The following is a 27,163-nucleotide window of genomic DNA, read 5'->3' as shown; positions in this document are numbered from 1 at the left end:
AAAACTCCTTGAGCTACTGCTGGAAAATAGGGGAGAGTCAAGGAGTGAGCAGGAACTCTGGAGGAGGAGAGATTTTAGGGCGACCACACCTGATGGTTTAATTTTATTAACAAAGTAAGAGGCCAGGTCATTAGGGGCATGCGATGGGGGGGGGGGAGATGGAATCAGGAGTTTGAGGAGGGACTTAAATGTCTGAAACAACTGCAGCGAACAAAGGGCACAGCAGTCAATAAGGATGGAGAAGTACTGTGGCTGGCCAAATCCAAATGAGAGGGGAGAGTGAAAGCAGGTAAGCAATTGCCCAGGCACTCTGTACAGTCCTCTACACACAGGAAGCACTCAGTAAAAATAATCAATTGACTACCAGTACTGATAGCTAAAGCCTACTCTCCTTAAACAGAGGGGATCGGTTTCTGAGCCTGGAGAACCAGAATTAGGTTCTTCCACAAAAAATACTGTAGGGTTGATAACTGTCATCCTTACTCCTTTACTATATACATCAATTTAGTATGTTGGAGAGAGTAACCCACTAAAAAGTGGGGAGGGAAGGAGGGAGAAAGATTTAGCTGTTAAATCTTTGTTTTCTACTTCTGTGCAGTGAAAATTTTTTTTCCATTTATAGTCTCCTTCAAATAAAGGCCTCCTAAACCACCTTAAATGAAATGATGCAAGCTACAAAAAACATTTCCAAATCTAGACTGAATGTGCAATGTGGCAGTGCATCAGAAGTTCCACAATAAATTTTAAAGGTCATTCATCAGGTCTGTAATAAATAGGAGTAGGACTAATTCCTTGAATATACAGTAATGAAACAAGACTTAAAACACTTGTTAGAAAACATTACCACAATATGCATGGGACTTAACATATACACTTGTCTGATACTCCACATGAAAGTGAAAAATCATAGTTGATGAGCCAACAGTAGTGGGAGGTGGGGAGAGCTGAAATAAGACCACAAAACAAAACAGATAAGCCTCAGTCTTAGTACACCAGCCAAAGTGAACCTGAGGAGTGGTAATAGAGTTTAATGGCTGATTGAAACCAACATTTGTTACAGCTGGGTTGCATTCAGTAATATCATTCAGTTCTGGTGGTCCACGGCCCTTAAAAATCACTTAGCCCAAAGCATGATCAAGCTTCATCCATTCTCATTAAAAACGGCTACTATGTAACAGACACAATAACATTACTTCCTCCCCTGAAACTCGTCTGTAACTAATACTGGAGCCAAATGACCCTCTACAGAGCAATTTTGGCAATCAAAATCTGCAATGCCAAACCTCAGATAACTGTTCCAAAAATCACCACAGAATATCTAAATGTTGAACAGACCTTTTCAACAAGCTTGCTTTCCCTTGTTCACCTCTTAAGATTGTGCAGAATTATCCCAATTTTATTACTGACACCATATTTTTCTTTTTGCTCTTTCGAGGACATGCAAAGCACTTAAATTTTTTTTTGGACATGCTAATCTCCACAGCTTCCTGGAGAAGATGGCAGAGGGTAGATACTATTACTCTCATTTTGCATTGAAGGAAACAAAAGCCTGCAAAGGTTACGTAGAGGGCCAGTAGCCACATGGTGAACTGGTAGAAACCCTGAGAATAGAACCACTATTGCCCACTTTTTCAATGGTATTTAAGCGCTTACAGTACACTTGTCAGAGTGCTAAGCACTGGGTTAGGTACAAGCTAATCAGGTGGGGGACAGTCCATGCCCCACAGGGGCCTCAGGGTTTTAATCCCCATTTTACAGATGAGGTAACTGAGGCTCAGAGAAGTGAAGTGATTCGCCCATGTTCACAGGGGCAGACAAGTGACAGAACCAGAATTAGAACCCAGGTCCTCTTGACTCTCAGGCCCAGGCTCTGTCCACTGGGACACACTGCTTCTCACTCCATCCCAGTGGTATTTCACCAGACGACACTGCCGAGAACCTTACTACTCACAGAGGGGGTAGCTCAGGACCCTCATCTTCCCTTGCCAGAGAAACATGCACATCTCATTCTTTCCTCCCCACAGCCTCTGAAACCACAATCACAAAACAAAATCAGAGATCCAAATCAGTTTCAGCCCTGTCACTGTATCCTATTAGGATTAGGTAAAACTTGGTATAAATCTCTAGATTACATTCTCCAAAAACATAATGTAAGGTAAGACACTAAAAATCCTGAGGAAGCTCTCTTCGGTGAGCCATGAGACACATTCTTCAGTAAACGATATGGGGCACAAACCCTGTGAAAGAGATTCTCTTCCTCTTATCACGGCCTTGCTTCCAGGCACTGAGCTTCTATGAGTCAGGAGCTCGAGAAGAAAACCTACCCACTATTCATCATCAGTGGAATTTATTGAAGGCTTATTATGTGCGGAGAATTGCACTAAGCTCTTACAGTAGAATTGGCAGTCACCTTCCCTGCCCACAGGGGGACACAGACATTAATATAAATAATTTCATAATATATGATTTAAAGAAATGTAAATAAAGGCTGTGGGGCTGAAGGTGGGGCATATATCAAATGCCCAAAGAGTGCAGCTCCAAATGCATAGATGACACATTCATTCATTCAATTGTATTGATTGAGCATTTACTGTGTGCAGAGCACTTGGGAGAGTACAGTACAACAACAAACAGACACAGGAGAGGGGGCAGGGGGAAAACGGCTTAATAGGGGAAGGCCTCTTGGAGAAGATGTAACCTCAATAATGCCCTGAAGTTGGGAAAAGTAGTGGTTTGGCATATATTTGGGGGGTGGGGAAATGATGTGGGAAAAGGATCCTCCATTCTCCTTCCAAACCAGCTGTGTTACCCACTTTTGTCTCCAGCAGTATTACTGACTGCCTACTGGGTGAAAAGCAACGTACTAGTTCAGAGAACGGTCATCCAGTCATTCATTCAATCATATTTTTTGAGCGCTTACTGTTTGCAGAGCACTGTACTAAGTGCTTAGAAAGTATAATTCGGCAACAAAGTGAGACAATCCCTGCCCACACCGGGCTCACAGTCTAGAAGGGGGGAGACAGACATCAAAACAAGTAAATATGCATTAATATAAATAAATAGAATTCTAGATATGTACTTACATACACAAGTGCTGTGGGGCGGGGAGGGAGAGTAGAGCTAGACTTCTTCTAGACTGTGAGCCTGTTGTGGGCATGGATTGCCTCTATTTGTTGTTGACTTGTATTGTACTTCCCAAGTGCTTAGTACAGTGCTCTGCATGCAGTGAGCGCTCATGAAATATGATTGAATGAATGGAGCAGAGGGAGTGAGTTGGGGCGATGGGGAGGGAAGGGGAGCTGAGGAAAAGAGGGGTGGTCCAGTCACCAGGTTCATCACAACAGTTTAAATGGCCCTGCGGCCCATGTAAGGTGAAGTACCAAGAGCCACACTGGCATTACTAAGCACCTGAACTCTCCTTTCCCCTCTGATCCCAGTTCCATGCTAATGTGCAAGTTCCAAATTATCAGCACATTTCCTCCTCCTGCTCTCGACTTTATTCTCATTGCTCAGCCAGCTGTGAAGAAGTCATGCCTTCTGTCACTGACTAATGGGCACTGAGTGCCCTCCAGGGACGTAACGTTTCAGTAGGTACTAAGGTCTACCAGCCTAGAGGGCTGAGGAGAAAGGCTGCCTGCCAGCCGTGATGTGGTAGGATATTCCTGCCAACCACACTTCTGGCTAAGAATGGCGCAAAGGCCTTTGGAGTGAAAGAAAGACAAGGGAGAGAGGGCCAGATTCAGGGAGATAAAGAGGAATGAGGAATCTCACTTCCCCCAAATCTCTAATAATTCTTTTTCACCCCAATACCCCCAGAAGCCAGAAAATGCAAATAAAGAAAACCAACAAATGATAAAATAAATATTTGGAAAAAATGATAATTATTAAGTGCTTGAATATTGAGATCTATTACTTATATATTTTATACATAATGCACTAACGGGTCACTCTGCCTTGGAATGCAAGTTACTAAAAGGAAAGGACCAGGTCATGTGAATTTTCTGAAGAGCTCTTTATAAGGGCTCAATAAATATTCAACACGACCACCCGCACGGCCACCGTTCAGAACACTGGCATAATAGATACAACACTGCAATGGGAGACAGGATATCCATTCTCCTCCTCCTTCCATGACTGACCCCTCTTTGACCCTCAGGCAAATCCCTTGGACTATCCCTGTATCAATTCCTCCCTATTATTCTAACGACCAGTTCAGAGACAATTAACTTCCAGATATGAGAAAATTAACATCTTGCTAAGTACATCTATTTTTACAATGGGGCATAATTCAGATGGCTTCAATTTAAAAAGATATCCTTTCTACTGGGATTAAAAGGGCATATTTATTCAACAATCATTTTAAAAGGAAAGTTGGAAACTTTCCTCTTTGCAACCTGCTACTGCAGACAACTAACCTGCCATTGTGTATTCCTCTGCAGTCAAAGCCACTCAGCAAACTTATCCAAGAGACCAAATTGAAGCATTGCTATAAAAGATAACTTTTGCTTTTTTTCAAACAGAAAAGTGTTTAATCACGAAGAAAAAAAAAATCCAAAGAAAATTCCAGACACTAAAGATTTTTTCAAGTGTAAGCTATTAAATTAAATAAACTTTTATGTAAAAGTCTGATTCACAAGTAGAAAAATAACAGGGACAAAGCACACTGAAAAACAAATTACATTCTACTTATAAAATTTTCATCTTTGTCAGCATCCTATTTTCCTTCATAAAGTGCCAAGAATTTTTAAAAATGTGTTTCTACCCTCTTTTCTCAAACTCAAAATAATGTCAGCTTTTTAAAAAGTTCCAAACAGTTATTCAGTAAGTTGAAGCTGTTACCGCCTACCTCAAAAATCAAGGGGGAAATGTTATTCCTGCCACTAACCACTCTGGTAAAGCACAGAGAAATAAAATCCCAATCCAAGTCATTTAAATTGTGTAATGCTTTTCAGGCCAAATGGTATCGTCAAGCTCAATTTCTATCTCTCTCTAACATGCTTTCTTGTGTATTGGAAATAATTTCCTAAGGATGCCTAACCAAGCAAATCACATGCCATCATCACGATGCTGACCTTTATTATTAATCAGTTCAGGGCATAGGCTTTATTATGAATATAATGAATTATTATCCATAGCAAAGTTTCTTCTCCTCACTTATACCCTTAGACTGTGAGCCCCCAACACACACACACACACGAAAAACAGAGAATGTCTAATCCCTATATGCGTACTCTGTCCCACAGCTTAGTACAGTGTTCTGTAATTTAAAAGTTTGAGTTCAATTTTTTTTTCATGGTATTTGTTAAGTACTTACTATATACCAAGCACTGTTCTAAGCACTGGTGTAGAATCAAGATAATCAGACACAGTCCACAGTTCATGTCCCATATCGGGCTCACAGTCTTAATCCCCATTTTAAAGATGAGGTAACTGGTGAGGACCAGAGAGGTTAAGTGGCTTGCCCAAGGTCAAACAGCAGACAAGTGGCAGAGCCAGGATTAGAACCAGGTTTTTCTGATACGCAGGCCCACGCTCTAACCACTAGGCAAGCAGCTGTTCTCAATATATTTTTAACTTCTGAAGGTTGAATACTGTAGTAGTTAACATTGATTGTTGCCAGTGTGGCAAGTAATTATTTTAGCATTGTTATTTTGGGCAGTTTAATTGATATTTATTGTTCATAATTCTTCTTTGTCAACATGTCCATTTTTCCTCATTTAGATTATGACCCTATCACAAGTTAGACACCATGTCTGAATTATTTACCTCAAGACTTAGCACAGTACCTGCCCCAGACTGAGCTCCTCTTCTCCCTCTACTCCCTCTACCACCCCCCTTCACCTCTCCGCATCTTAACCCTCTTTTCCCCCCATTTCCCTCTGCTCCTCCTCCTCTCCCTTCCCATCCCCTCAGCACTGTACTCGTCTGCTCAACTGTATATATTTATTACCCTATTTATTTTGTTAATGAAATGTACATCGCCTTGATTCTATTTAGTTGCCATTGTTTTTACGAGATGTTCTGCCCCTTGACCCTATTTATTGCCATTGTTCTTGTCTGTCCGTCTCCCCCGATTAGACTGTAAGCCCGTCAAAGGGCAGGAACTGTCTCTATCTGTTGCCGACTTGTTCATTCCAAGTGCTTAGTACAGTGCTCTGCACATAGTAAGCGCTCAATAAATACTACTGAATGAATGAATACACAGTAAGCTCTTAATAAAGACTATTAATAATAATGGTATTTGTTAAGCACTTACAACAATAATAATGTTAGTATTTGTTAAGTGCTTACTATGTGCAGAGCACTGTTCTAAGTGCTGGGGTAGATACAGGGTAATCAGGTAGTCCCACGTGAGGTTCATGGTCTTAATCCCCATTTTTTTTTTTAAACAGATGAGGGAACTGAGGCACAGAGAAGTTAAGTGACTTGCCCACAGTCACACAGCTGACAAGTGTTAGCGCAGGATTCGAACCCAAGACCTCTGACTCCCAAGCCCAGGCTCTTTCCACTGAGCCACGCTACTTCTCTAAGTGCCAAGCACTGATGATTACCATTACTACTAGCATTTAAGTGTCTGGGTACTGCATTCACTGTTTTTCTTTAGAAAAATTTTGAAATGTTTCAGATTTAAAATCCTAGTTATTCTCACTGTATCTTGTGACCCATTATCTACCTTCACAACATTTCTACAATCCACTTTTTGCTCTTCATCAGAACTGCTACTACACCGATCCAAGCACTTATATGAGTGCCCCATTCCAGTGTGGACTTCATTCTGCTGCCCAGATCATTTTCCTTAAAGAAGAGTTCAGTCCACATTTCCACACTCCTCAAGAAACTCCAGTGGTTTCCCAACCACCTCTGCAACACAACAAACTCCTTACTACTGGCTTTATAGCTCTCCAATGGCTTACCCAATCATATTTTACCACAATCAATCACATTTATTGATCACTTACTGTGTGCAGAGCACTGTACTAAGTGCTTTGGTGGGTACAATATAACAGAGCTATATAAGAAGTTCCCTGCTCATAACAACCTTACCTCACTGATTTCCTACTACAACCCATCCCGCACACTTTGCTCCTTTCATGCCAACACTGCCCCTTGCCCACATCCTCCCTCTTGCCTGGACTTCCTTCCCTCTTCATATGGATCAGACTATGAGACTCCCCTCATTCTAAGCTTAATTTTAAAAAATCAAATCTCTTCCAAAAGACCTTCTCCAACTAAACCCTCATTTCCCCAACTCCCTTCTCCCTTCTGTGTCACCTGTGAACTTGGATCTCTACCCCTTAAGCACTTTATTTTCACCCTTCCCTCAGCACCCTTGATATGGATTGGCTCAACATCCTTCAGTGGTATTGTTCAAGTATTGTAGACAAAAGCTAATTTACAGATCACTTGTCCCCCCATACTCAAATATTTCTTTACCCTTACCAAATAACCCCAGCTATGGTAGTGATGACATGCAACTTTAGAGTCCCAGAATCCAGTTACAGATTTTGTCTAATATAGATCCAGCCTTGGTAACTTTCCCATATTCCTGAGAGTGTCAGGGTAGCACAGTTTGATCACCTAGATCATACACTTCACTAATGCAACATTATACAAAACAAAGTTTCCTAGAGCCTAAAATCAAGGATGAGCTCCGGATGTACAGGGGGCAAGGCAAAGTTTTATTCAAGTGTAAAGTGTGTAATGTACCTAAAACCCCTGAATTTCTGCCCCAGCTGTAAATAAGCAGGTAAGCATAGCCCCCTGCGTCTCTATTTTATATCAAACATGCAGAGGGAATAATCAAGCATTAGCTTTGAATTGTGGGCTGTTGATTATCATTACTAGAATTGATCAGCAAGATCAATTCTAGCTCCTGATCCACCCAGAACCCTAGGAACTTCCCCAGATACGCAGATAGCCAGGCCTGCCTTGCAGTTGGGAATTCCCTCCATAAAGTTAACCCAATTTACCCCACCCAGGTATTTCTTTCCACCTCTGTGCGAGACTGAACTTGCCTCTTTCTTTCTCTCCTATCATCTGAATCAGGTCAGGTTAATCCTTCCCCACCACTGAGACCTTTGCTGGGGGAGGAGGGGCCTGTTTATCCCAAACGCATGACTGTGCCAGAGGTCAGGTCTGTCTTAGATAATGGATTGCGGGCAAATCAGCAGCAGTAGGATTTTGAGAAGGAGGGGTGGAGTTTAGGAGTTTAGGGAGCAGAAGAAGCCGAGTGGCCTAATGGACAGTGCACGGGTCTGGGTGTCTGAAGGACATGAGTTCTAATCTCAGCTCAGGTCCCAGTCCACTGTGTGACTTAGGGCAAGTCACTAAATTTTGCAGTGCATTAGTAACCTCATCTATAAAATAGGGATTAATACAGTGGGCCCCATGTAGGACATGGACTGTCTCCAACCTGATCAGCTTTTATCTACCCCAAGGCTGAGTAAAGTGCCTGGCACATTGTAAGCACTTAACAAATGCCATTAAAAAAAAACAACAAAAAACTGCAGTACTTCCTGCTCCTTCAGCCACTCCCCCTGGCTCCCTGGATAAGCCTGCCAACTCAATTTTTCCAAAGTGAAGCTGCTTCCAGAAATGAAACAGAGCCACCTGAAGTTTGGGGCCTAAAGTATCTCTGCTTTATTTCTCCAGATCCTGGGACTGGCCAAGTCAGAGGGCAATGGAAAGGGTTACCACCCTCACTAGACCCCTGCCCTCCTTGCCTCCTGGGGCCTAGTGGGGCCAGGAGATGTTGGGAGAGTCCCTGCCCTCTGGCTGCTCACGGGCCAGCAATGACTCCCAGTCTCCCCGCCTCATGTCATCTCTCAATGGTATTTATTAAGCACTTACTGCTGTATTGCACTGTACTAAGCCCTTAGGAGAGAAGAAGAGATTTGGTAGACAACACTATGTCTGCCCTTAGGAAGCTGACATCTACTCCTCCCAAACCTTGCTCAGGAGGCTTTGCCACCCCCAGAGCTATGGGAACTGGGTTCAAGTTGGTAAAAGACGGGTGTTTCTTCATTTTCTTCACCTTCCTGATGATTGTGGGGATTACATCTTCTCACAACCACCAACACCTTCATTGTGGGGAGGACCCAAGGTCACCACTTTTCCCTCCTTTCAATTTCCCAGACTAAGAAATCCCCTATCCCATAGGATGATGTTATTCCAGGTGCACGACCAGCTTGTTCAACTATCTATTTTGGAATGATTCAGAATCCTTCACAGTGAATTCTGAATATAAAATATCTCAGTGCAGAAAGAGAGCAATAAAACTACTGCATTGTTCTTCTAGAAAGATATACTTTGGGTTACTTTTGTTTGTTTTCCAAGAATAAGCTTCTTCAATCTTCCTCCCCCAATTAAAATTCTTGGTTACAAAGAAAACAAAACCTGGGCTTGGGTGGGCTTATTGTTACCCTTTAAAAGCAAATAGTGAACACTCTTCAGCTTTGTCTTCAGAGCCCTTAGTGGTGAGATTTATATTATAGAAGGGTTCTTTGCCAATTGGGAGGCCAAACTCCAGCCTGCCAAATAATGCATAGCTGTCCTTTTGCACAGAGCAGTCACTCCATACTGTATTTGTTCATGTGGGGGAAAAAAATATTTTACAATGAAAAATCCAGTTTTTTAAATGTCAGTAATCTTAAAATACAGAAAGCATATTCCAAAATACATCTGCAAATCTGGGGCCCTAATTAAGACTGGCATTTGCAAACACTGCAGGTAAATTAATGCCACAGAGCAGCTCTCGTGCCCAGCACCCCGGATATTTCTTTGAAGATAATTTTTCAGAAGAAAATTTTGGTTTGGGCCTGAATGTATTACATGCCAACCTACTGAAGTCAATTGGTCATATTCAGTGAGTGCTTACTATGTGCAAAACGGTACTAAGCACTTGGGAGAGTATACTATAACAGAGTTGGTAGATATGTTCCCTGCCCACTAGGAGTTCATAGTCTACAGGGCTGTGGGGACTGTGCTTGAAGACAAGATTAACATTTTTGGAGCCACAAACTACTAGGTCAGCTTCCCATCTCATCCCGGAAACTCTCAGGTCAGCACATTTGCCTGGTTGAAAAACCACACTGTAACCTTGTCTCTCTTCCAAGACCCTCCCCATACCCAAGAGCTGTACTGGGAAACACAAAAACAGGTCTGCATCTACCATTTGGAAGGCCTGGGTCCTTTCTGAAGACACACTGTGCCTCCAAGACAATCTCTCTACCAAACTACCCCACTGCCAGAGAGAAATTAATTAAATTATTTTAAGTCTCCCATGCTCAACTGCGTTAAAGCATTAGTATTACTACTAGTACTACTAACTGGCTTATGTGCTAAACACTGCATTGATCTAACACAATCAGCTCAGAGTTCCCATCTCATGTGGACTCCCAGTCTAAGGGGAAAGGAGAGCAGGTACTAAATCAAATTTCCCACAGGTAGTGAGTTAACCAGTATATCATTAACACCAGGTAGAATCCATGAAATTTCCTCATCTTCTCATTGGTTTACCCAGTGCAGATCCAGCTAGTGCTTTAAGAGAACGGCTAAAGTTACGGGGGTGGGGAGTGCACACAAAAAGTATCACATTATTATATGCCAGGAAATACACAAAACCAATGGGTGTTTCCTAGTGACTTTGAAGACAGTGTAATAGAAGCTATATCTATAACTTAAAATTGATGTAAACTTGAGTTGATGAAATGGATGCCCAAATGAATTCACTAATGAGTCCTCCTACATTCATTTATGAGACAAGGGTTTTCTAAGTGACCCTAAAGGCACATTAGCATAATTAAAAACAACATAAAATATTAGGCAAAAAGAACAACATGCTGTTCCATCAGCCTTTTCCTGCCTCAAATTTATCAAATTTTTCAGTGCAGGAAACAGTAAATCAAAATGAGAGAGGCAAGAATAAATATTATTAGAAATAATGTGTAAATAAAAGTTTGTTTGGACTTTGCTTCTCCCCTGAAAATATGAGGCATCTTAGTAATAGTCCCTGTAAACACGAAATTCGAGGCTGAGGGATAAAGTGGAATTCAATCGTATTTACTGAGCACTTACTGTGTACAAAAAGTGGAATGTAGGGCTAGAGTTTTTTTGTTGTTGCTTTCTTTTGCTTTGTTTTAATATTTGGATTATCAGAACAAAAAGCTCAGGATCCTAGTCTTGATTTTGGCTTCTATGGCAGCAGTCTCATTCCTGCATCAGACCAATGGCTCTTCCCTCCCAGGGTTCTCGGAGGGACCACATTATGGTTCCCTCCTGGGCATTCATTCTCACAGTTATGAACGAACAATCTAAATTCCCAAATTTTCTTCCAAGGCCTGAGAAGGAAAGACTCCACATGATGTAGGAAGGAAAAATTTTTTACCAGAGATCCTTCAGGGCAGAAAGATAGGGTCGGCTGACTGGAGTCCAGATAAGGTTCCAGACAGAAGGAAAATGGACCACTTCCTAGACACTTCCTCTAAACTGTAAGCTCAATGTGGGCAAAGAACATGTCTCCTGAACTCCCCCAAGTGCTTAGTACAGTGCTCTGCAAACAGGAAGTGCTCAATAAATAAGACGGATTGACAGGGAGGAAAAAAAATCCTCTCCTTGGCTTTAGCCAGCAAAAGGGCTAGAAATTATCCAGAAACCTGAAGCATTCACCCCATAACTGATCAGGAGACAACTTAGAGAAAAAATTATTATTTTTCCTACTTGTCTACTGAGGAGCAGCGGGGCCTAATGGACAGAGCATGGGCTTGTGAGTCAGAGGGACCTGAGTTCTAATCCCCACTTTGCCACATGCCTTGATCTTGGCAAGTCACGTAACTTCTCTGGGTCTCAGTTACCTCATCTGTAAAATGGGGATTAAGACTTGTGAGCATCCTGTGGAAAAGGAACTGTGTCCAACCTGATTAACTTGTATCTACCCCAGTGATTGGAAGAGTACTTGATATACCATCATTACCATTATTACTATTTCTGTCACACACCAACCCGGTCTAAGGGGACAGCCCTGAACACCAACCCGGTTTAAGGGGACGGCCCTGTACAATGCCAGAAGTAAGGAGGAACCACTCCAACCTGGAGAAGCCTTGAGAGACCCAGTTATGTCTCTCAGATCTTTCTTGAGACTAGGAGAGTGTCTGGGCCTGAGAGCAGTGGGGAGGCCACATTAATCTGGCCACAAGGTTGGAGGGGGGAGGGGGGCCTGTTTAGGGAATGAATAGACCTAAACCTCTGGACCCAGATCTTCGAGTATGTGCAGATAACCAAAGCTGGTCCATAACAAAGCAATCCCTGAACTCACAGCTCCAAATCCACAACTTCAAGGCTGGGAAAGGAGCTGGACTGAACTGAGAGTTCACCTTCTCCAGGAGGCCTTCCCAGACTGAGCCCCCCTTTCCCTCTGCTCCTCCTCCCCTCCCCATTCCCCCTTCTCCGGCCCTCTGCTCTTCTCCCTTCCCCTGCCCTCAGCACTATGCATATCTGTATATATTATTTCTCTATTTATTTTGTTAATGATGGGTATATATGATTCTATTTATCTTGATGATATCTATGCCAGACTACTTGTTTTGTTCTGTTTTGCTTTGCTATCTGTCTCTCCTGTTTAGACTGTGAGCCCGTTACTGGGCAGAGATTGTCTCTATTGCTGAACTGTACATTCCAAGCGTTTAGTACAGTGCTCTGCACATAGCAAGCACTCAATAAATATTACTGAATGAATGAATGAATGGGTGAAAGAGCAGCGCAGACAGCTGTTCCTCCTGCTGTATTTTTCTGCCTTGTCACACTACTCTCTCCTTCTGTCCTCAAGAAAGAGCCAAAGGGTTCCAATATACTTAAAAGAATCAAATCAATAGACTGTCTGCTCACTGAAACAGAAGGATTCCAGATCTCCTAGGCCACCTTCCAAAGAAGCTAGCACCAAAGAGTTATTGATGGTTACTGACCTGGACAAGTAACATTTTCATTTTGAGGCAAACACTGCTTTCAAAAAAATCAAGAAAGCAAAATTATTTCAGCAACAGCTAAATTGTGAGCTACACCAAAATTTTAAAAGTCAGCCTCTATTTCCACCTCCCAGGAATCACCATAATCTCAGGACTCAGAAGAGTCATTTACTTGAAATTCCACTTAATCTTGAATACTAATATGGATTCCATTCAAACATAGACGTCAAAACTTCCCAAGCATACATACAGATGGTAGTTGCACTAAAATGGCCAGAAATTTCCAGATCCTGTCATTTTGGATGGAAAGTCCTTACTTATCCAGGTTTTTAATAAGATTGAACAAGCAAATTTTAAAAACCATTGACCACACTATTTTGCATCCAGTTTACTGGTGATACATTTTAACTCTGATGCTTTTCCTATTCCCAACATATGCTAAACAAACTGTATTATCAAAGAAAAATCTCAAATTTTCTAAAGGTTGAAGATATACAACCTGGGAGGCAAACTTGATTGCCCAGGTGGATTAAGGGTAAAATATGGGCTAACAGCTCAGTGCATTTCTATGAAGGTAATATATCTTTTTTGTTCTGTTTTCATTTTGCACTCAGTACTTCAATACGGTTACAAACTGCAACCTTGTAAAATCTAACTCCACAAACCACAAAGAAAACTTGTTTCTATAGCAAAGAAATTCAACTAACATTTGCTTGTGAAACTCCAACTGTTTGACTTTAGAAAATTTAATGCAACAACTGATATTACCATGGAAAGAAAACTACATGGTGGAAAAAAAACATACAGGAAATGGACAGTGTCAATTCTCTTTAATAATTCAACTTGGACACCAAGGATCCTTTTACAAGAAACTGAGATTACATAATCTTTCTGCTCCATCCAAACTACTACCATGCTGAGCCAAGCACTTATATCCGGACAACTTCTGCCTCAACCTCCTCACTGACCTGCCTGCACTTCACCCTGCTGCCTGAATCTAAACAAAGTTCAGTCCACATCTCCCCACTCCTCAAGAAACCTCCAATCATTGCTCATAACAGAAACTCCTTACCATTGGCTTTAAGGTACTCAGTCCGCTTTCTGTCTCCTATCTAAACTCTCTGATTTCCTAAAATAACCCACGCTAAACACTTCATTTCCCTTTCAACCTACTCACTGTATGTTGGTCTTGTCTATTTCACTGACCCCTTTCCAAGCCGTGTGGCCTAGTGGAGAGAGTACGAGTCTGGGAGTCAGAAGATGTAGGTTCTAATTCCGGATCTGCTAGTTGTCCGTGTGACTTGGGCAAGATTCTAAAATTCGCTGTGTGACAGTTACCTCATCTGTAAAAAGTGGGTAAAGGCTGTGATCCCTGTGTAGGATGGGAACTGTGTCCAACCCGATTATCTTGTATCTACCCCAATGCTTAGTACAGTGTCTAGCACACAGTAAGTACTTAAATACATTTCATTCATTCATATTTATAGAGTGCTTACTGTGTGTAGAGCAGTGTACTAAGTGCTTGGAGAGTAAAATTTGGCAACAAATAGAGACAATCCCTACCCAACAATGGGCTCACAGTGTAGAAAGGGGGAAAGAGACAACAAAACAAAGCAAAACAAGTAGACAGGCATCAACAGCATCAGTATAAATAGAATTATAGATATATACATATTATTAATAAAATGAATAGGATAATATATACATATATACACAAGTGCTGTGGGGCAGGGGGGTAGAGCAGAGGGAGGGAGTCGGGGAGATGAGGAGGGGACGGGGAGCAGAGGAAAAGGGGGGCTCAGTCTGGGAAGGCCTCCTGAAGGAGGTGAGCTTTCAGTAGGGTTTTTAAGGGGGGGAAAGTGTGCAACTTTGGCAGAAGTGAGGAGGGAGGGCATTCCAGGCTAGAGGTAGGACATGGGCCAGTGGTCTTTGGCGGGACAAATGAGAACGAGGCACAGTGAGGAAGTTAGCAGCAGAGGAGGGGAGTGTGTGGACTGGGATGTAGAAGGAGAGAAGGGAGGTGAGGTAAGAGGGGGCAAGGGGATACCACAATTAGTATTAATATTTTATTTAGAAGCAGCGTGGCTTAGTGGAATAACACAGGCTTGGGAATCAGAGGTCGTGGGTTCTAATCCCCACTTCATCACTTGTCAGCTGTGTGACTTTGGGCTTAACTTCTCTGGGCCTCAGTTACCTCATCTGTAAAATGGGGATTAAGATTGTGGGACAACCTGATGTCCTTGTATCTCCCCCAGCGCTTAGAACAGTGCTTGGCACATACTAAGCACTTAAATACCAACATCATTATTATTATTTTGCTCTCTCTGGCCTGGAACTCACTCCGCCGTTATATATGACAGTCCACCACACTCCCCGCTTTCAAACTCTTCCTAAAATCAGATTTCTTCCAAGAGGTCTTGCCTAAAACTTCATTTCCCTTACGTTGCCTGTGCCACCTATGCATTTGGATCATACTTCTTAAGCACTTGATATTCCAGCGTGGCTCAATGGAAAGAGCCCAGGCTTGGGAGTCAGAGGTCATAGGTTCGAATCCCGAGTCTGCCACTTGTCAGCTGTGTGACTGTGGGCAAGTCACTTTACTTCTCTAGGCCTCAACTACCTCCTCTGTAAAATTGGGATTGAGACTGTGAGCCCCACGTGGGACAGGGACTGCGTCCAACCCGATCTGCTTGTATCCACCCCAGCGCTTAGTACAGTGCCTGGCACACAGTTAAGCACTTAAATGCCATAATTATTATATTCATTCCACCCACAATACTTAAGTACATATTAATATATCTTGCCATTTCCCACTGATTGATTTCCCTTCCTGTATTTATTTCAATGGCTGTCTCCCCTTCTGGATTGTAAACTCTTTATGGGCAGCGATTATGTCTACCATCACTCTCCCAAGCACTTAATACAGTGCTTTGCATACATAAGCATTCACTAAATACCACTGATTGATGAACCTAAATTTGGATCTCCATAGGCACTAGTAAGAGAAACCAATGGATGATTTGATATAGTCCTTCTTGTTTTTTGAAAACTGAAGCACTACAATGGCATTAGAGCATCTCAGTCCATATTTTATGTTATTTCTTAAGTGCTTACTGTGTGACAGGCACTGTACTAAGCACCGGGGTAGATACAAGCTAATCAGCTTGGACATGGTCCATGTCCCACATGGGGCTCACAGTCTAAATCCCCATTTTACAGATCAGGTAACTGAGGCACATAAAAGTCAAGTGACTTGCCCAAGGTTACACAGCAGACAGGTGGCAGAGACAAAATTAGAACCCTGGTCCTTCTGACTCACAAGCCTGTGTTCTACCTACTAGGTCAGGGACAACATATGATCGCTTAAGCTTGAACTTTGTCTGGATTTCGGATACTTTTCAGTTTCATATAAATGATCATCCATTGCTCAAGTTCCTCCTCTAGTAGTTATGGTGGTTTGAACAGCCAAGCAGAGAAACAGATGCCAGTTCAGACTCACTGTCCTTCAATTTCTAGATATAGAATAAGGGGGAAGGGTGGAAGGGAAAGAAAAGGATTTCCCCATCCAAATGCAGAATGAAAGTTGTAAAGAAATTGTGACAGGATATATATTTGTTAGGATTTCTTAAGATTGTGAGACCCGCCCCCTAGGTGGGACAGGAACTATGTCTGAGCTGATTATCTGGGCTCTACCCCAGTGCTTGGTACATAGTAATTACTACATAAATATCATTAATCAATCATGTGTATGAAAGAGGCCAATATAATTATTCAAGGAAAGTTTCTGAAATACTGGGGGTTGAACTCTACATTTATATGGCTGACATTTCCTTTCCTTAATCACTGGCATACACTTTCAGTTTCTTGGACTGAACTCTCAACTGAAACTCTCTCTCTCATGGAAACCATTCTTCTAAAAAAGCAGAGGCCTAGATTTCCCCCTTCTCACTCTGGTCTCCAGCTCTGTGAGTGAGTGTGGTCACTTGACAGGGGTGAAGCAGTCCCTGATCCAAAGCAGGCTGAAGGCATTTGCTGACCTGGTAGAAACGAAATCCACAACTACTGACTTGTGTCCAAGAATCCCAGTAAAATTTCTCTTCATTTTGTCTTCATTTCTTCTGAAAGTCCACTACAGCACTATTCAAATTTTTCACCCATTATCAGCCAAATAGATCTACAAACGTACCAATTTCAATAGTGTTTTTCTAAAACAGTGAAGAACAGTGTCAACGTACAAAAGTATGTTCCTCAGACTACAATTTGTCAGATGAAAAGTTATAGATATATCTATCTTCTATGTGGGAGATGTCCTCTTACACACTTTTTGGTGTGTTGGTGGTGAACTGAAATTCTGCATGCTCCTACCCTCCAGATGAGGAACGCCATTGTGCATTACCAAAAAAAGAAGTGCTTTGTCTTTGGTGCACTAATGATTTTCCTTTTTTTTTATAACTTCCTCTTAGCTGGCACAATGGCTGAACTGCACAATACACACCTGGAACATCAATTACTTGTCCCATGCACCGTCCCCTACGTAGAGCGGTCCTGCCCCAGTATTCTATGCAAGAAGCTTGTCTCTCTCAGGTCACCCACAATATTCTAGGCAAGAAGGCTATCTCAGCCCACCAGCAATGGTTCTTGCAGGGGCAGTAGACTGTTACTGCCAGAGAACTGGAAATGAGTAATTTTGAGAAGACAAAAGCAAAGTGAAAGACAGCAAATAAACTGACCCTTGAACAGCAACAGACTCTCACCAGATAAGGGGCCACCTGGCCTGGGGGAATCTTACTTTGGTCACTTTGTAGAAAGCAAAGAGATGGCATTAAAAAGAGATAACTCTTTAGAAAAATCAGGGCTAAACGAAAAATATATGAAGTGGAGAATGGGCTGTGATTCTGAGCTTGCTTCCTTCTCTTTGACAACTATACTGAGGAGACATGCTCTCAGTACTAAAATGAATGCAAGATATGATCACTCAAACTGCCAACATAATAAAAGCCTACAACATTTGATGTCTACAATTTAGTACGTCCTTTTTCTAGCACTTTCTAAAATTCCTGGAGTTTAATTCTCATTTGCATGCCATTACCCAACACTGCATTGATAAACCTCTCCTAAAATCATGAGACTTGCTTGTTGATGCTAAAATTGAAACAATGACTTTTTTTTTTAGTACAGCAGCTTAAACACATAATAGGTGCACTGTTATCACTGCTTACAGACACACAAAAATATCCAACAACAAAAAATAGAGTAGGAAGCTGAGGGACTCTCAACTGAACACTCCCTGGAAAATTTACAAAATTCTCATAACAAAAAGACTAACTGAAAATACTAGGGTAACATCAACATTTCAAGGCAGCGATGAATTCCCAAGTTCTTATTTGATTAAAACTATAGGTCAAACCAGTCAGTTGATGATAATAAAAAGAAAAGGGTAGGATCACTGAGTGACCCTTAATAATAACAACTCTTTCCCAGAAAGTTCTTGAAGCCATAGGCATTGATTCCGAAATTTAAAAAAAACAAAAAAAAACCAAAATAAAAACACACAGAAAAGCTTTAGTCAATCGGAGTTAACTGAAAATCAAAATGCACAAACTATAACTCAGTCTGATGTGCCAGACCTTTGTATTTTTGAGTTTCCCTTATCCAAAATAATGGGTATAGTATCTGTGCAGCACTCTGCATGAACCACAGCCACTGAAGATTTGAAAATCGTCATTATTCAGTTCACCTGATCTTGCTGAATACTGACATTTCAGAAATCCAAGAGCAAAAACAATTTGTTAACATGACTGGGAATTGATTTGGAATTCATCTCCCAAAACAATGAAAAGATTAAAATGCTTCCCACCCTGTTTTACTACGAACTACTTTACTAATTACAAGCAGATTGCGTGAGCCATTCCAGTGATTAGAGGAAGGACTGTTTGTATAGAAATGCCACACAAATACTGGAATCTGGAAAGGCCACAATCATTTTACTGTAGCAGAAAGAGTGCTAAATTTGTAACTTATCCTTAAATCCACAGAGCCTCCCTTTTTAAAAACACAACCACAAATCGGCTCACCCATATTGCAGAATGACCACTGGCTGTCAATGATGGTTAGAACTGATTAAAAGTGATCAACATAACCAACAATAGAGTCCCTTTGAAGCTCCCTCCTGGGCTCAGAGTCCATCACTACCCCATCCATGGAAAATTTCAAGACCCTTTAGTTTTGGTTATTAAAATCTTCCATTTGTGATTCATTTTGACCAAGCATGTCACATCTTTCCATTCAATCCCAAGTCCGCTCCACAGCCCCAGCATTTGGAGAAGGTAGTCTAGTTTAAATAAGAGGACCTCTGGACTAGAGATTTACATGTTACTCCTTCTTCGTCTCCCTACTCCCTAGCAGTCTGTGACGAAGTCACTTTGCATCATTCTCCTTCAGATTTTCTCTGTGTAAATATAAATGATCATTTCTGTGCTATTTGTCATGTGCTTACTATGTGCCAAGCACTTTTCTAAGCTCTGGGAGTAGATACAAGAGAATCAGGTCAGAAACACTCTCACACAGAAAGGAGGAAAAACAAGTAATAATAATAATAATAATTCTGGTATTTGTTAAGCGCTTACTATGTGCAGAGCACTGTTCTAAGCGCTGGGGTAGACACAGGGGAATCAGGTTGTCCCACGTGGGGCTCACAGTCTTAATCCCCATTTTACAGATGACGGAACTGAGGCCCAGAGAAGTTAAGTGACTTGCCCACAGTCACACAGCTGACAAGTGGCAGAGCCGGGATTCAAACCCATGACCTCTGACTCCAAAGCCCGTGTTCTTTCCACTGAGCCACGCTGCTTAGTCACCGTTTTAAAGATGAGGAAACTGAGGCACGGAGAGGACAAGTGACTTGCCCAAAGATGCACAGCAGTCAAGTGGTAGACCAGAATCAGAACCCAGGTCCTCTGACTTCCAGACCTAGTGGCTCTTTCTACTAGGCGACGCTGTTTGCCCCCAAACTAGTTCAGATCAATCAATCTTTTATTGTGTACACAGCACTGCATTCAGCGCTTGGGAGAGTATAACAGAGTTAATAGTCACATTCCGTGCCCACAATGAGCTCAGTGGGGGAGACAGACATTAATAGAAATAAACAAACTACAGATACGTACATAAGTGCTGGGGGCTGAGGGAGGGGTGAATAAAGAGAGAAAATCCAAGTGCAAGTTGGGAACTAGTCAGGACATATACAAACATCCTCTCAAATACTAATGCAAAAAAGAATTAGAACCGAGAAAACCAGACTTAACGTCTTGAATTTCTCAGATTAAGGTGCTGAGTTAAAAGTTAAAAGATTGCGAGGCAAAGGCCAAGATCATGTCCCAAAGCAGACTTTAAATAACACATTGTATTAATTTCCATTTTCAAAAGCATTTACAAACAGGTCAACAAAGCCTGCATTAAAAAAAGTAAGAGAAAAATCACCGAGTAAGGTATTGCACATACTTGCTTAAAGCAAAAAGATACAGACTTTTTAGCTTTATATATAAACAGAGTCAGCTTAAAATGCCTAGGTTAAGCAAGCAGTGATATCACAGCAACAGGTACTCTTTTGCAATGCTTCTACAATTGCCATAGCTTGTTTTTTCAGCTCTGAGTCACTTCCTGTAGACTCCTTTAGCATCTCTTTGAGTCCTCCAAGAGCATAGATTCATTTTTAAAAGGGCTCAGAGTCTAAAAAAAAAAACTTGGAAAAAATGAGTGACCCTTTCAAAAGACTGCAATAAATGGAAACGCCTGACCAAAGCATAATTGAAAAAAAAAAAAGGGACAAAATAAAACTCACAAGACCAATTCTCCACCAGAACAGAAGTTTAACTCCCAGTGTAACTTATTTCCAATTGGAAAAGAATCCTCCACTTGTTCACGGCAACTGCAGAAAGTCCATATTCCCCACAAGCTCGGATAAGACTTGACCTCATACCCAAATGCTATGTGACATTAGATTTAGATTTATACAAACCCATTATATTTGGAAATGCTCGGGTCTGTATATTTCACTACTGTTATTTACAAGTTTCAAGATTTCGGCAGCCTTTTAGCTTTCCTACCAATTGCTGGATGAAGAAATCTCAAGATATGGCTATTTGAACAAACTATCAACTCTGCAATCAGATTTTGGCTGCAATATAATACAATGGGAAGTGGTAGTTTGTAGGGAGACTATTTTAAACCAGAGACAGGTGAGTTGGTGATTTCTTTTTTATTTCAGGAAAAAAATACCTACCACAAATTTAGCAGCGTGGCTCAGTGGAAAGAACCCGGGCTTGGGAGTCAGTGGTCATGGGTTTGAATGCCCCCTCTGCCACTTGTCAGCAGTGTGACTGTGGGGATTAAGACTGTGAGCCTCACGCAGGACAACCTGATTACCCTGTATCTACCCCAGCACTTAGAACAGTGCTCTGCACATAGTAAGTGCTTAACAAATACCAACATTATTATTATTATTATCCATCATACAAGAAGCTCCTGCAATGTAGAAGAAACTGTCCAGCAGACTTCATGTTGGGATCTAGAACAACAGTATGTGTTCAGAGGGGAAAATTTTGCAAATTGCAGTCTCTTAAATTACTGGGGGCATGGGGAGAGGGAGGGAGTGTGGATGTTGGGGTTTACAGTGACTTCTCAACATTGTGAATGCGATCAGTAATACTTAGATTTTGCACATATGAAAATAAAACTTATGAATATCTTGAAATAACTTCATATTAATAATTCTTGCACCATAAATCATTCTACATACAGCTACTTTGATAGTTTGGAGTAGAACAAGTAGTTGTCATTCAAATCACATTTTGTTGCTATGCAAGATGAGATAAAATACTTAACTCATAAAAAAAAGATTTATATGAAGAGAATGATCATGATACAGCCAACAGGAATGGTCACTTTCTCATTTACCTCCAAGGTCAATCACACCAACTAAAAATGAACATTTTCTAAAGCACCAAAGAGGAGACAAGGTGATAAGAGGGAAGCAAATCGTCATCCATGTGCATTGTTTTTAGGAATAGCTTCTAACACTACTTCTTGAAAATACCGGTGCTTCACTCCTACCATCAAGAACGTGCCAGTTTCAAAAGAAATGGAACGAACATCAAATTTGCTTGAAGGAAAACCCCTGAGCAGAATGAAATGTACATGGAAGGCTCTCACAGGTGCTTGGCTGTGCGATACATTAAACATATTTTTTTTCTTTTAATGCCAATAATCTAAACATCCAAGTCTCCACTCCTGCCACAAAAATCTCCGTGGGACATTGCTTTGAAACATGTTCTAAGAAGAAGAGAATTACCTAAAATCCTTATTTGCAAACACTACTATCTATCCTGTCTCATTTCAGGAATATCGGGGATATATTAACTTTGCTAATATAGGCTTCGTTGCTGGGAATGTCAAGATGGAAGTCATCTGAAAAGTGGGATGGCTTGGATGCCGCTGTTTCAGGACTGGCAAGGTATGTAGACTTACGAGGTCAGTATCTCCCTCCCGGGGTGGGCAAGCTAAGGGAGGGTGGGAGGAAAGGGTTGGGACTTCAGCAGGCAGGGGATTCTGCCCATCTCAACCTGATCTGGAGGCTTCCAACTTTTGGAGAATAACATGCTCACGTGTATAAGGATGTTCACTAAAAACTCACAGAGAAGACAAATGAGATCACCACTGTGACACTTTAGAATGTGAGGTCCGCCCGCATCTTGCCTGTTCAATGCAACCCAAGATTTCTCCTATCCACATAACAACTCCCTCTTTTCTGTTCACTTTCAATCTTATCCCTCCCAACCTTAAAATCATAGCTCAAGACCCATCACTGCCTAGAATCTTTCCCCAATTAACTCCACCATTCTCCAACTCTACCACCACCAGTCTCACAATTCCTCCCCACCCTCAACTTAGTCTGTATTTGAATCGCAGAGTATTATTTTTCTCTCTTTCTGTAGCAAAAATGGATGTCAGCATAACTACATTTCCAATTTTTTTAGTGATTCTAACAATAATAATAACGATAACATTTGCAGTATTTGTTAAACACTTACTATGGACCAAGAGCTGGGATAGATACAAGCCAGTCAGATCAGATTCAGTACCGTCCCAGTGGGGCACTCAGTCTAAGGGGGAGGGAGAACAGGTCCTGAATTCCCATTATACAGAGAAGTTAAGTGCCTTACCCAAGATCACATAGTAAACACATGGGCAGAATGGTGATTTGGACCCAGGTCTCCTGACTCTCAGGTCTGTGCTCTTTCCACTAGTTAAATACTTTCTGGAACTTTCTAAGACTCACCCAAGTTCCCCAAATGGGGGTGGGGAGGGGAAAGCAAATATCTGCTTCTTTTGAATGAGGAAAGACCTAATTAACCATAGACACAAAATTAAAACTGCAGAGGCTTCAATACCTCAAAATTTCATCCAGAAAAGCAGCCAGGTTGATGCATGAAAACCTGGGGCCAGAATGGCAAACACTTTTGCCCTCTTCACAACTGGACTGTAGACAAATCACTTACATCGTTTTGCTGATGGGCAGTATCCAAGCTTTCACTTTAAGGGAAGATACAAAGGACTGTCTCACAGACAGATCACATCATCTAGCTCCATAACTCACTGTCCAACCGTCCTTCCAGAGTGGCACGGTGCTCTCGGAAAAGCTCGCTCATCACCAGCTCCTACTTCGGAAACTCATTCTTTCCCCCACCTTTAAGAGTCAACTCGGTCTCTTGTGGGAGCAGCCAAATGGAGATAAGAGAATGGAAAATTAATATTAGCACACAAATCAATTCTACAGCTATAAAAGGATGGGCCTCGGATTTAACCTTCCCTCTGGTTCAGCAGATTAATGGAAAGTGGGTGCAGTATTGCAAGCTTCCTCTAATGTAAGATCTTGTTAGAGGGCCTAATAGGCCCTCGCTTCTCCCAGGAATTGAGAGGCATCTTATGTTATCATGACGCACATCTTTCTCAGGGCAGATGTTGTACATCAGAAAGTGGCATTTCCCAGCACTTTAACCCCTCACCAGAGAACAGGCAGAGTGCAAGAACAGAAGAACTAAAAATAACAATGAAAAAGCTGTTATGCATTACTGAAAGAAGGCAACCAATTGGCATGTGCAAATATTCTTTGCTTAAAAAAAAAAAGGCCCAAGAGCAGCTTTCCTCTTGAAGGGGGAAAAAAAAAACTCCAATGAAAATAGTCACCGAAGGTCCAGGTATGTGAGGAGCGAGATTGCACCTCCCAGTTATTTACAAAGCACTGTGGGTTCTGACACCCAAACCATTCCTTGGGTTTCCCTTATCGGGGACAATATCCACCACCTGGAGTGAATCCTCTAAATTGTTCAAACTTAATCAATCTCTTCAATGGCCTGAGACAATCAGCTGTTTACAAAACACTTCTGGTTAAGTGGATTGTTCAGATTACTCACGCCAAAACATACCTGCTCAAACAGCAGCACGGTTTCAGCTGAGATAACTACAGACAATGAGGGTGAACTCTAACTTGAATTCTTCCACCTGGGGTCGGAACGATTCTCAGGCAAAGGCCCTCCATGGTGGTGCAGGGCATGGAAAGCAGTGAAAGTGATTTGGCTGATCAATACCCTGCATTCGACCTAGCCCATCACACAACTTTCGAAACAAATTGCCTCAAATCCTTAGCCGCATTACTGTACTACTGAAACAAATTAGAAGCCTAATCTTGACTGGCTGAGCAGAAAGCTAATTTCTACGACTAAATTACAATTCTATCGGTTCACCTTGCATCTCTCATCAGCTTGGGGGAGAGAATGCCAGACCCTCCTAGGCTTCTAAGCCCACTATGTGCCAGGCATCAATTATTCTGTTTCTAAAGACTCCCCCCCGACTGGGGGTTCTTCCTCATCCAGGTTGTGAGTTGGCTTTCAACAGTGGCCTGTTGCAAGCCGTACCTTCCGATGATCTCTTAGTACATCAAATAATGAAACTTCTTGCAGCGGATTCGAGACCACCGGACAAAAGAGAAACTTTTACCTTCTGCACCCGCCTGAGCCCATAGTGGGCAGAGATCGTCTCCGTGTGTTGCCGAATGGTACTTTGCAAGCGCTTGGTACAGTGTTCCGCACACAGTAGGTGCTCCATAAATATGATGGAATGAATGAACAGCCCCCCCACCATCACCAAGGGCCTGGGCATGTGCTCATCTGGGCACCGGGGCCTTCGCCGTGGGCCGGACGCCCTGAAAAGTAGCAGCCTAGAACAACTTCTTTCCAGTAGGGAGCCCTTATCCATCCAGTTATCACCTCCACCAACTCATTCACCTTTCCCGAAGTCAGGCCTCAAGAGCCCAGGACCTATCAACAGGCTCCCACAATCCTCTAATAATAATCATCATGGTATTTCTTAAGCGCTTACCATGTGCAAAGCACTGTACTAAGGGCTGGGGGGATACAACGTCATCAGGTTGTCCCACATGGGGCTGACAGTCTTCAACAGGCCCCGGCAATCCTCTAATAATAATAATAATGGTATTTCTTAAGCGCTTACTATGTGCAAAGCACTGTTCTAAGCGCTGGGGGGGGGATACAAGGTGGTCAGGATGCCTCACGTGGAGCTGACAGTCTTCAACCCCATTTTCCAGATGAGGTACCTGAGGCCCAGGGAAGTGACTGGCCCGGAGTCACAGCGCTGACCAGCGGCGGACGCGGAATTAGAACCCATGACCTCCGACTCCAAGACCGGGCTCCTTCCACTGAGCCACGCTGCTTCTCTGACCCCTAACCCGAGGAGGGGGAGGAAGCACCCCAGCGCTCATCGTCGAGGTGAACGAGCCGGTCACCCCCCGCCCACCCTCCAGAGTCCGGCCAGGCCCACTGAGGTCTCCTCCCAGCCCCGCTCCGGGGCCAGGGTGCGTGGCACTCTGCGCAAGCCGCTGGGGCGCCCGCACCTCCCCCGGGGGCGCCTCCTCTTACCCTCGATGGCGATGACATGCTCGCGGATCTGGTTCTGCAGCACGGGCTCCTCCACCCGCTCGAGCAGCTCGTAGATGGAGTAGATGTTGGGATGCACCGACTCGAAGCGCTGGATCTCGGCCCGGATGGCTGCCGAGTTGGCCAGCTGCTGCTGATAGTTCATATTGCTGCAGCAGCTCCTCCGCCCGCGCCGGGGCCCCGCCGGCCGCCAGCCCGGCCCCGACCCCGGGAGAGGGACCGGGAGGAGTGGGGAGCGGGAGAGGGGAGCGACCGCAGCGGGGAGGGCGACACCACGATGGCCCCCGGGCAGCAGCAGCAGCAACGGCGGGCGCACCGCCGACGGGCACAGAGAGAGGAGGAAGATCAGTTCATCGCCGGGCAGGGGCTGGGGGGAAAGGGGGTCAGCGGCTGGTTGGAGGGGTCAGCAGAGACGATCGGGGGGAAGGGGAATGGGGGGCTAAGCCTGGGGGTCAGCGGCCAGTCCTGGGGGGGGGCGTTGGTGGCCAGTCCTGGGGGGGCGAGAGGCGGCCAGTCCTGGGGGGGGCGAGCGGCGGCCAGTCCTGGGGGGGGCGAGCGGCGGCCAGTCCTGGGGGGGGCGAGCGGCGGCCAGTCCTGGGGGTCAGCGGCCGGTCCGGGGGGATGCGGCCCCCATGGAGGGGGACGGGAGGCGCGGCAGCCTCTCAACTCCCTGGCAGCCGGCAGCCCCCCGTGCCCAGGAGGCCCCCCGGGGGGGTGAGCTCTCGGGCAGCCGGGCACCCCGCCGCCAAGCCCGAGCCCGCTAGGCACTCGCCCGCCAAGCAGCCATGTCGAGGCCGGCCGCGGTGGGCTGGGGGCCCGGCCTGGGCGGATCGGCGGACCGGGGGAGGGGGAGAAGCGGCGGCGGCGGCGGGGCTGGCGCCCTCCCTGCCCGCTCCCTGCCCGCTCCGACCCCGCCCCCGCCCCCTCCAGCCGGGGCTGCAGCACCGGCAGCAGAGGCGGCAACGGCGCCTCCCCCTCTCTCTGCTCGCCCTCCTGCTCCTGCTGCTGCTGCTGCTCGTGCTCCGGCTGCCGCCGCGGCTCCTCCTGCTCCTGCTCCTCCTCCCGACCCGCTGCGTCCTCCCCGCCGCTCTTCCCAACAGGCCGGATCCCGAGGAATTCGGGAGGAGCCTGGCCCGCCGCTCCTTCCTCTGTGCTTCATGGGAGTCGTAGTCCTGCAGGCCTCCTCCTGGACGCCCG

The 27,163-nt window shown here is 43.8% G+C and overlaps 1 protein-coding gene across 4 annotated transcripts in view; it reads right to left on the bottom strand.

Moving 5' to 3' along the window:
* Positions 1–26,200, bottom strand: part of AGAP1 (ArfGAP with GTPase domain, ankyrin repeat and PH domain 1) — a 757,099-nt gene extending 730,899 nt beyond the window's left edge. For all 4 annotated transcript variants that reach the window (XM_029069277.2, XM_029069278.2, XM_029069281.2 and 1 more), the window contains exon 1: positions 25,949–26,200. In XM_029069277.2, the coding sequence (XP_028925110.1) occupies positions 25,949–26,111 (163 nt within the window). In that variant the 5' untranslated portion in view covers positions 26,112–26,200. The remainder of the gene's footprint in view (positions 1–25,948) is intronic.
* Between the last annotated feature and the right edge of the window lie 963 nt (positions 26,201–27,163).

Source organism: Ornithorhynchus anatinus, chromosome 7 (genome assembly GCF_004115215.2).
Source record: "Ornithorhynchus anatinus isolate Pmale09 chromosome 7, mOrnAna1.pri.v4, whole genome shotgun sequence".
Taxonomy (NCBI): Eukaryota; Metazoa; Chordata; class Mammalia; order Monotremata; family Ornithorhynchidae; genus Ornithorhynchus; species Ornithorhynchus anatinus.
Note: the sequence above shows the minus strand (reverse complement) of the source record. Positions and strands in the feature narration are given on the sequence as shown.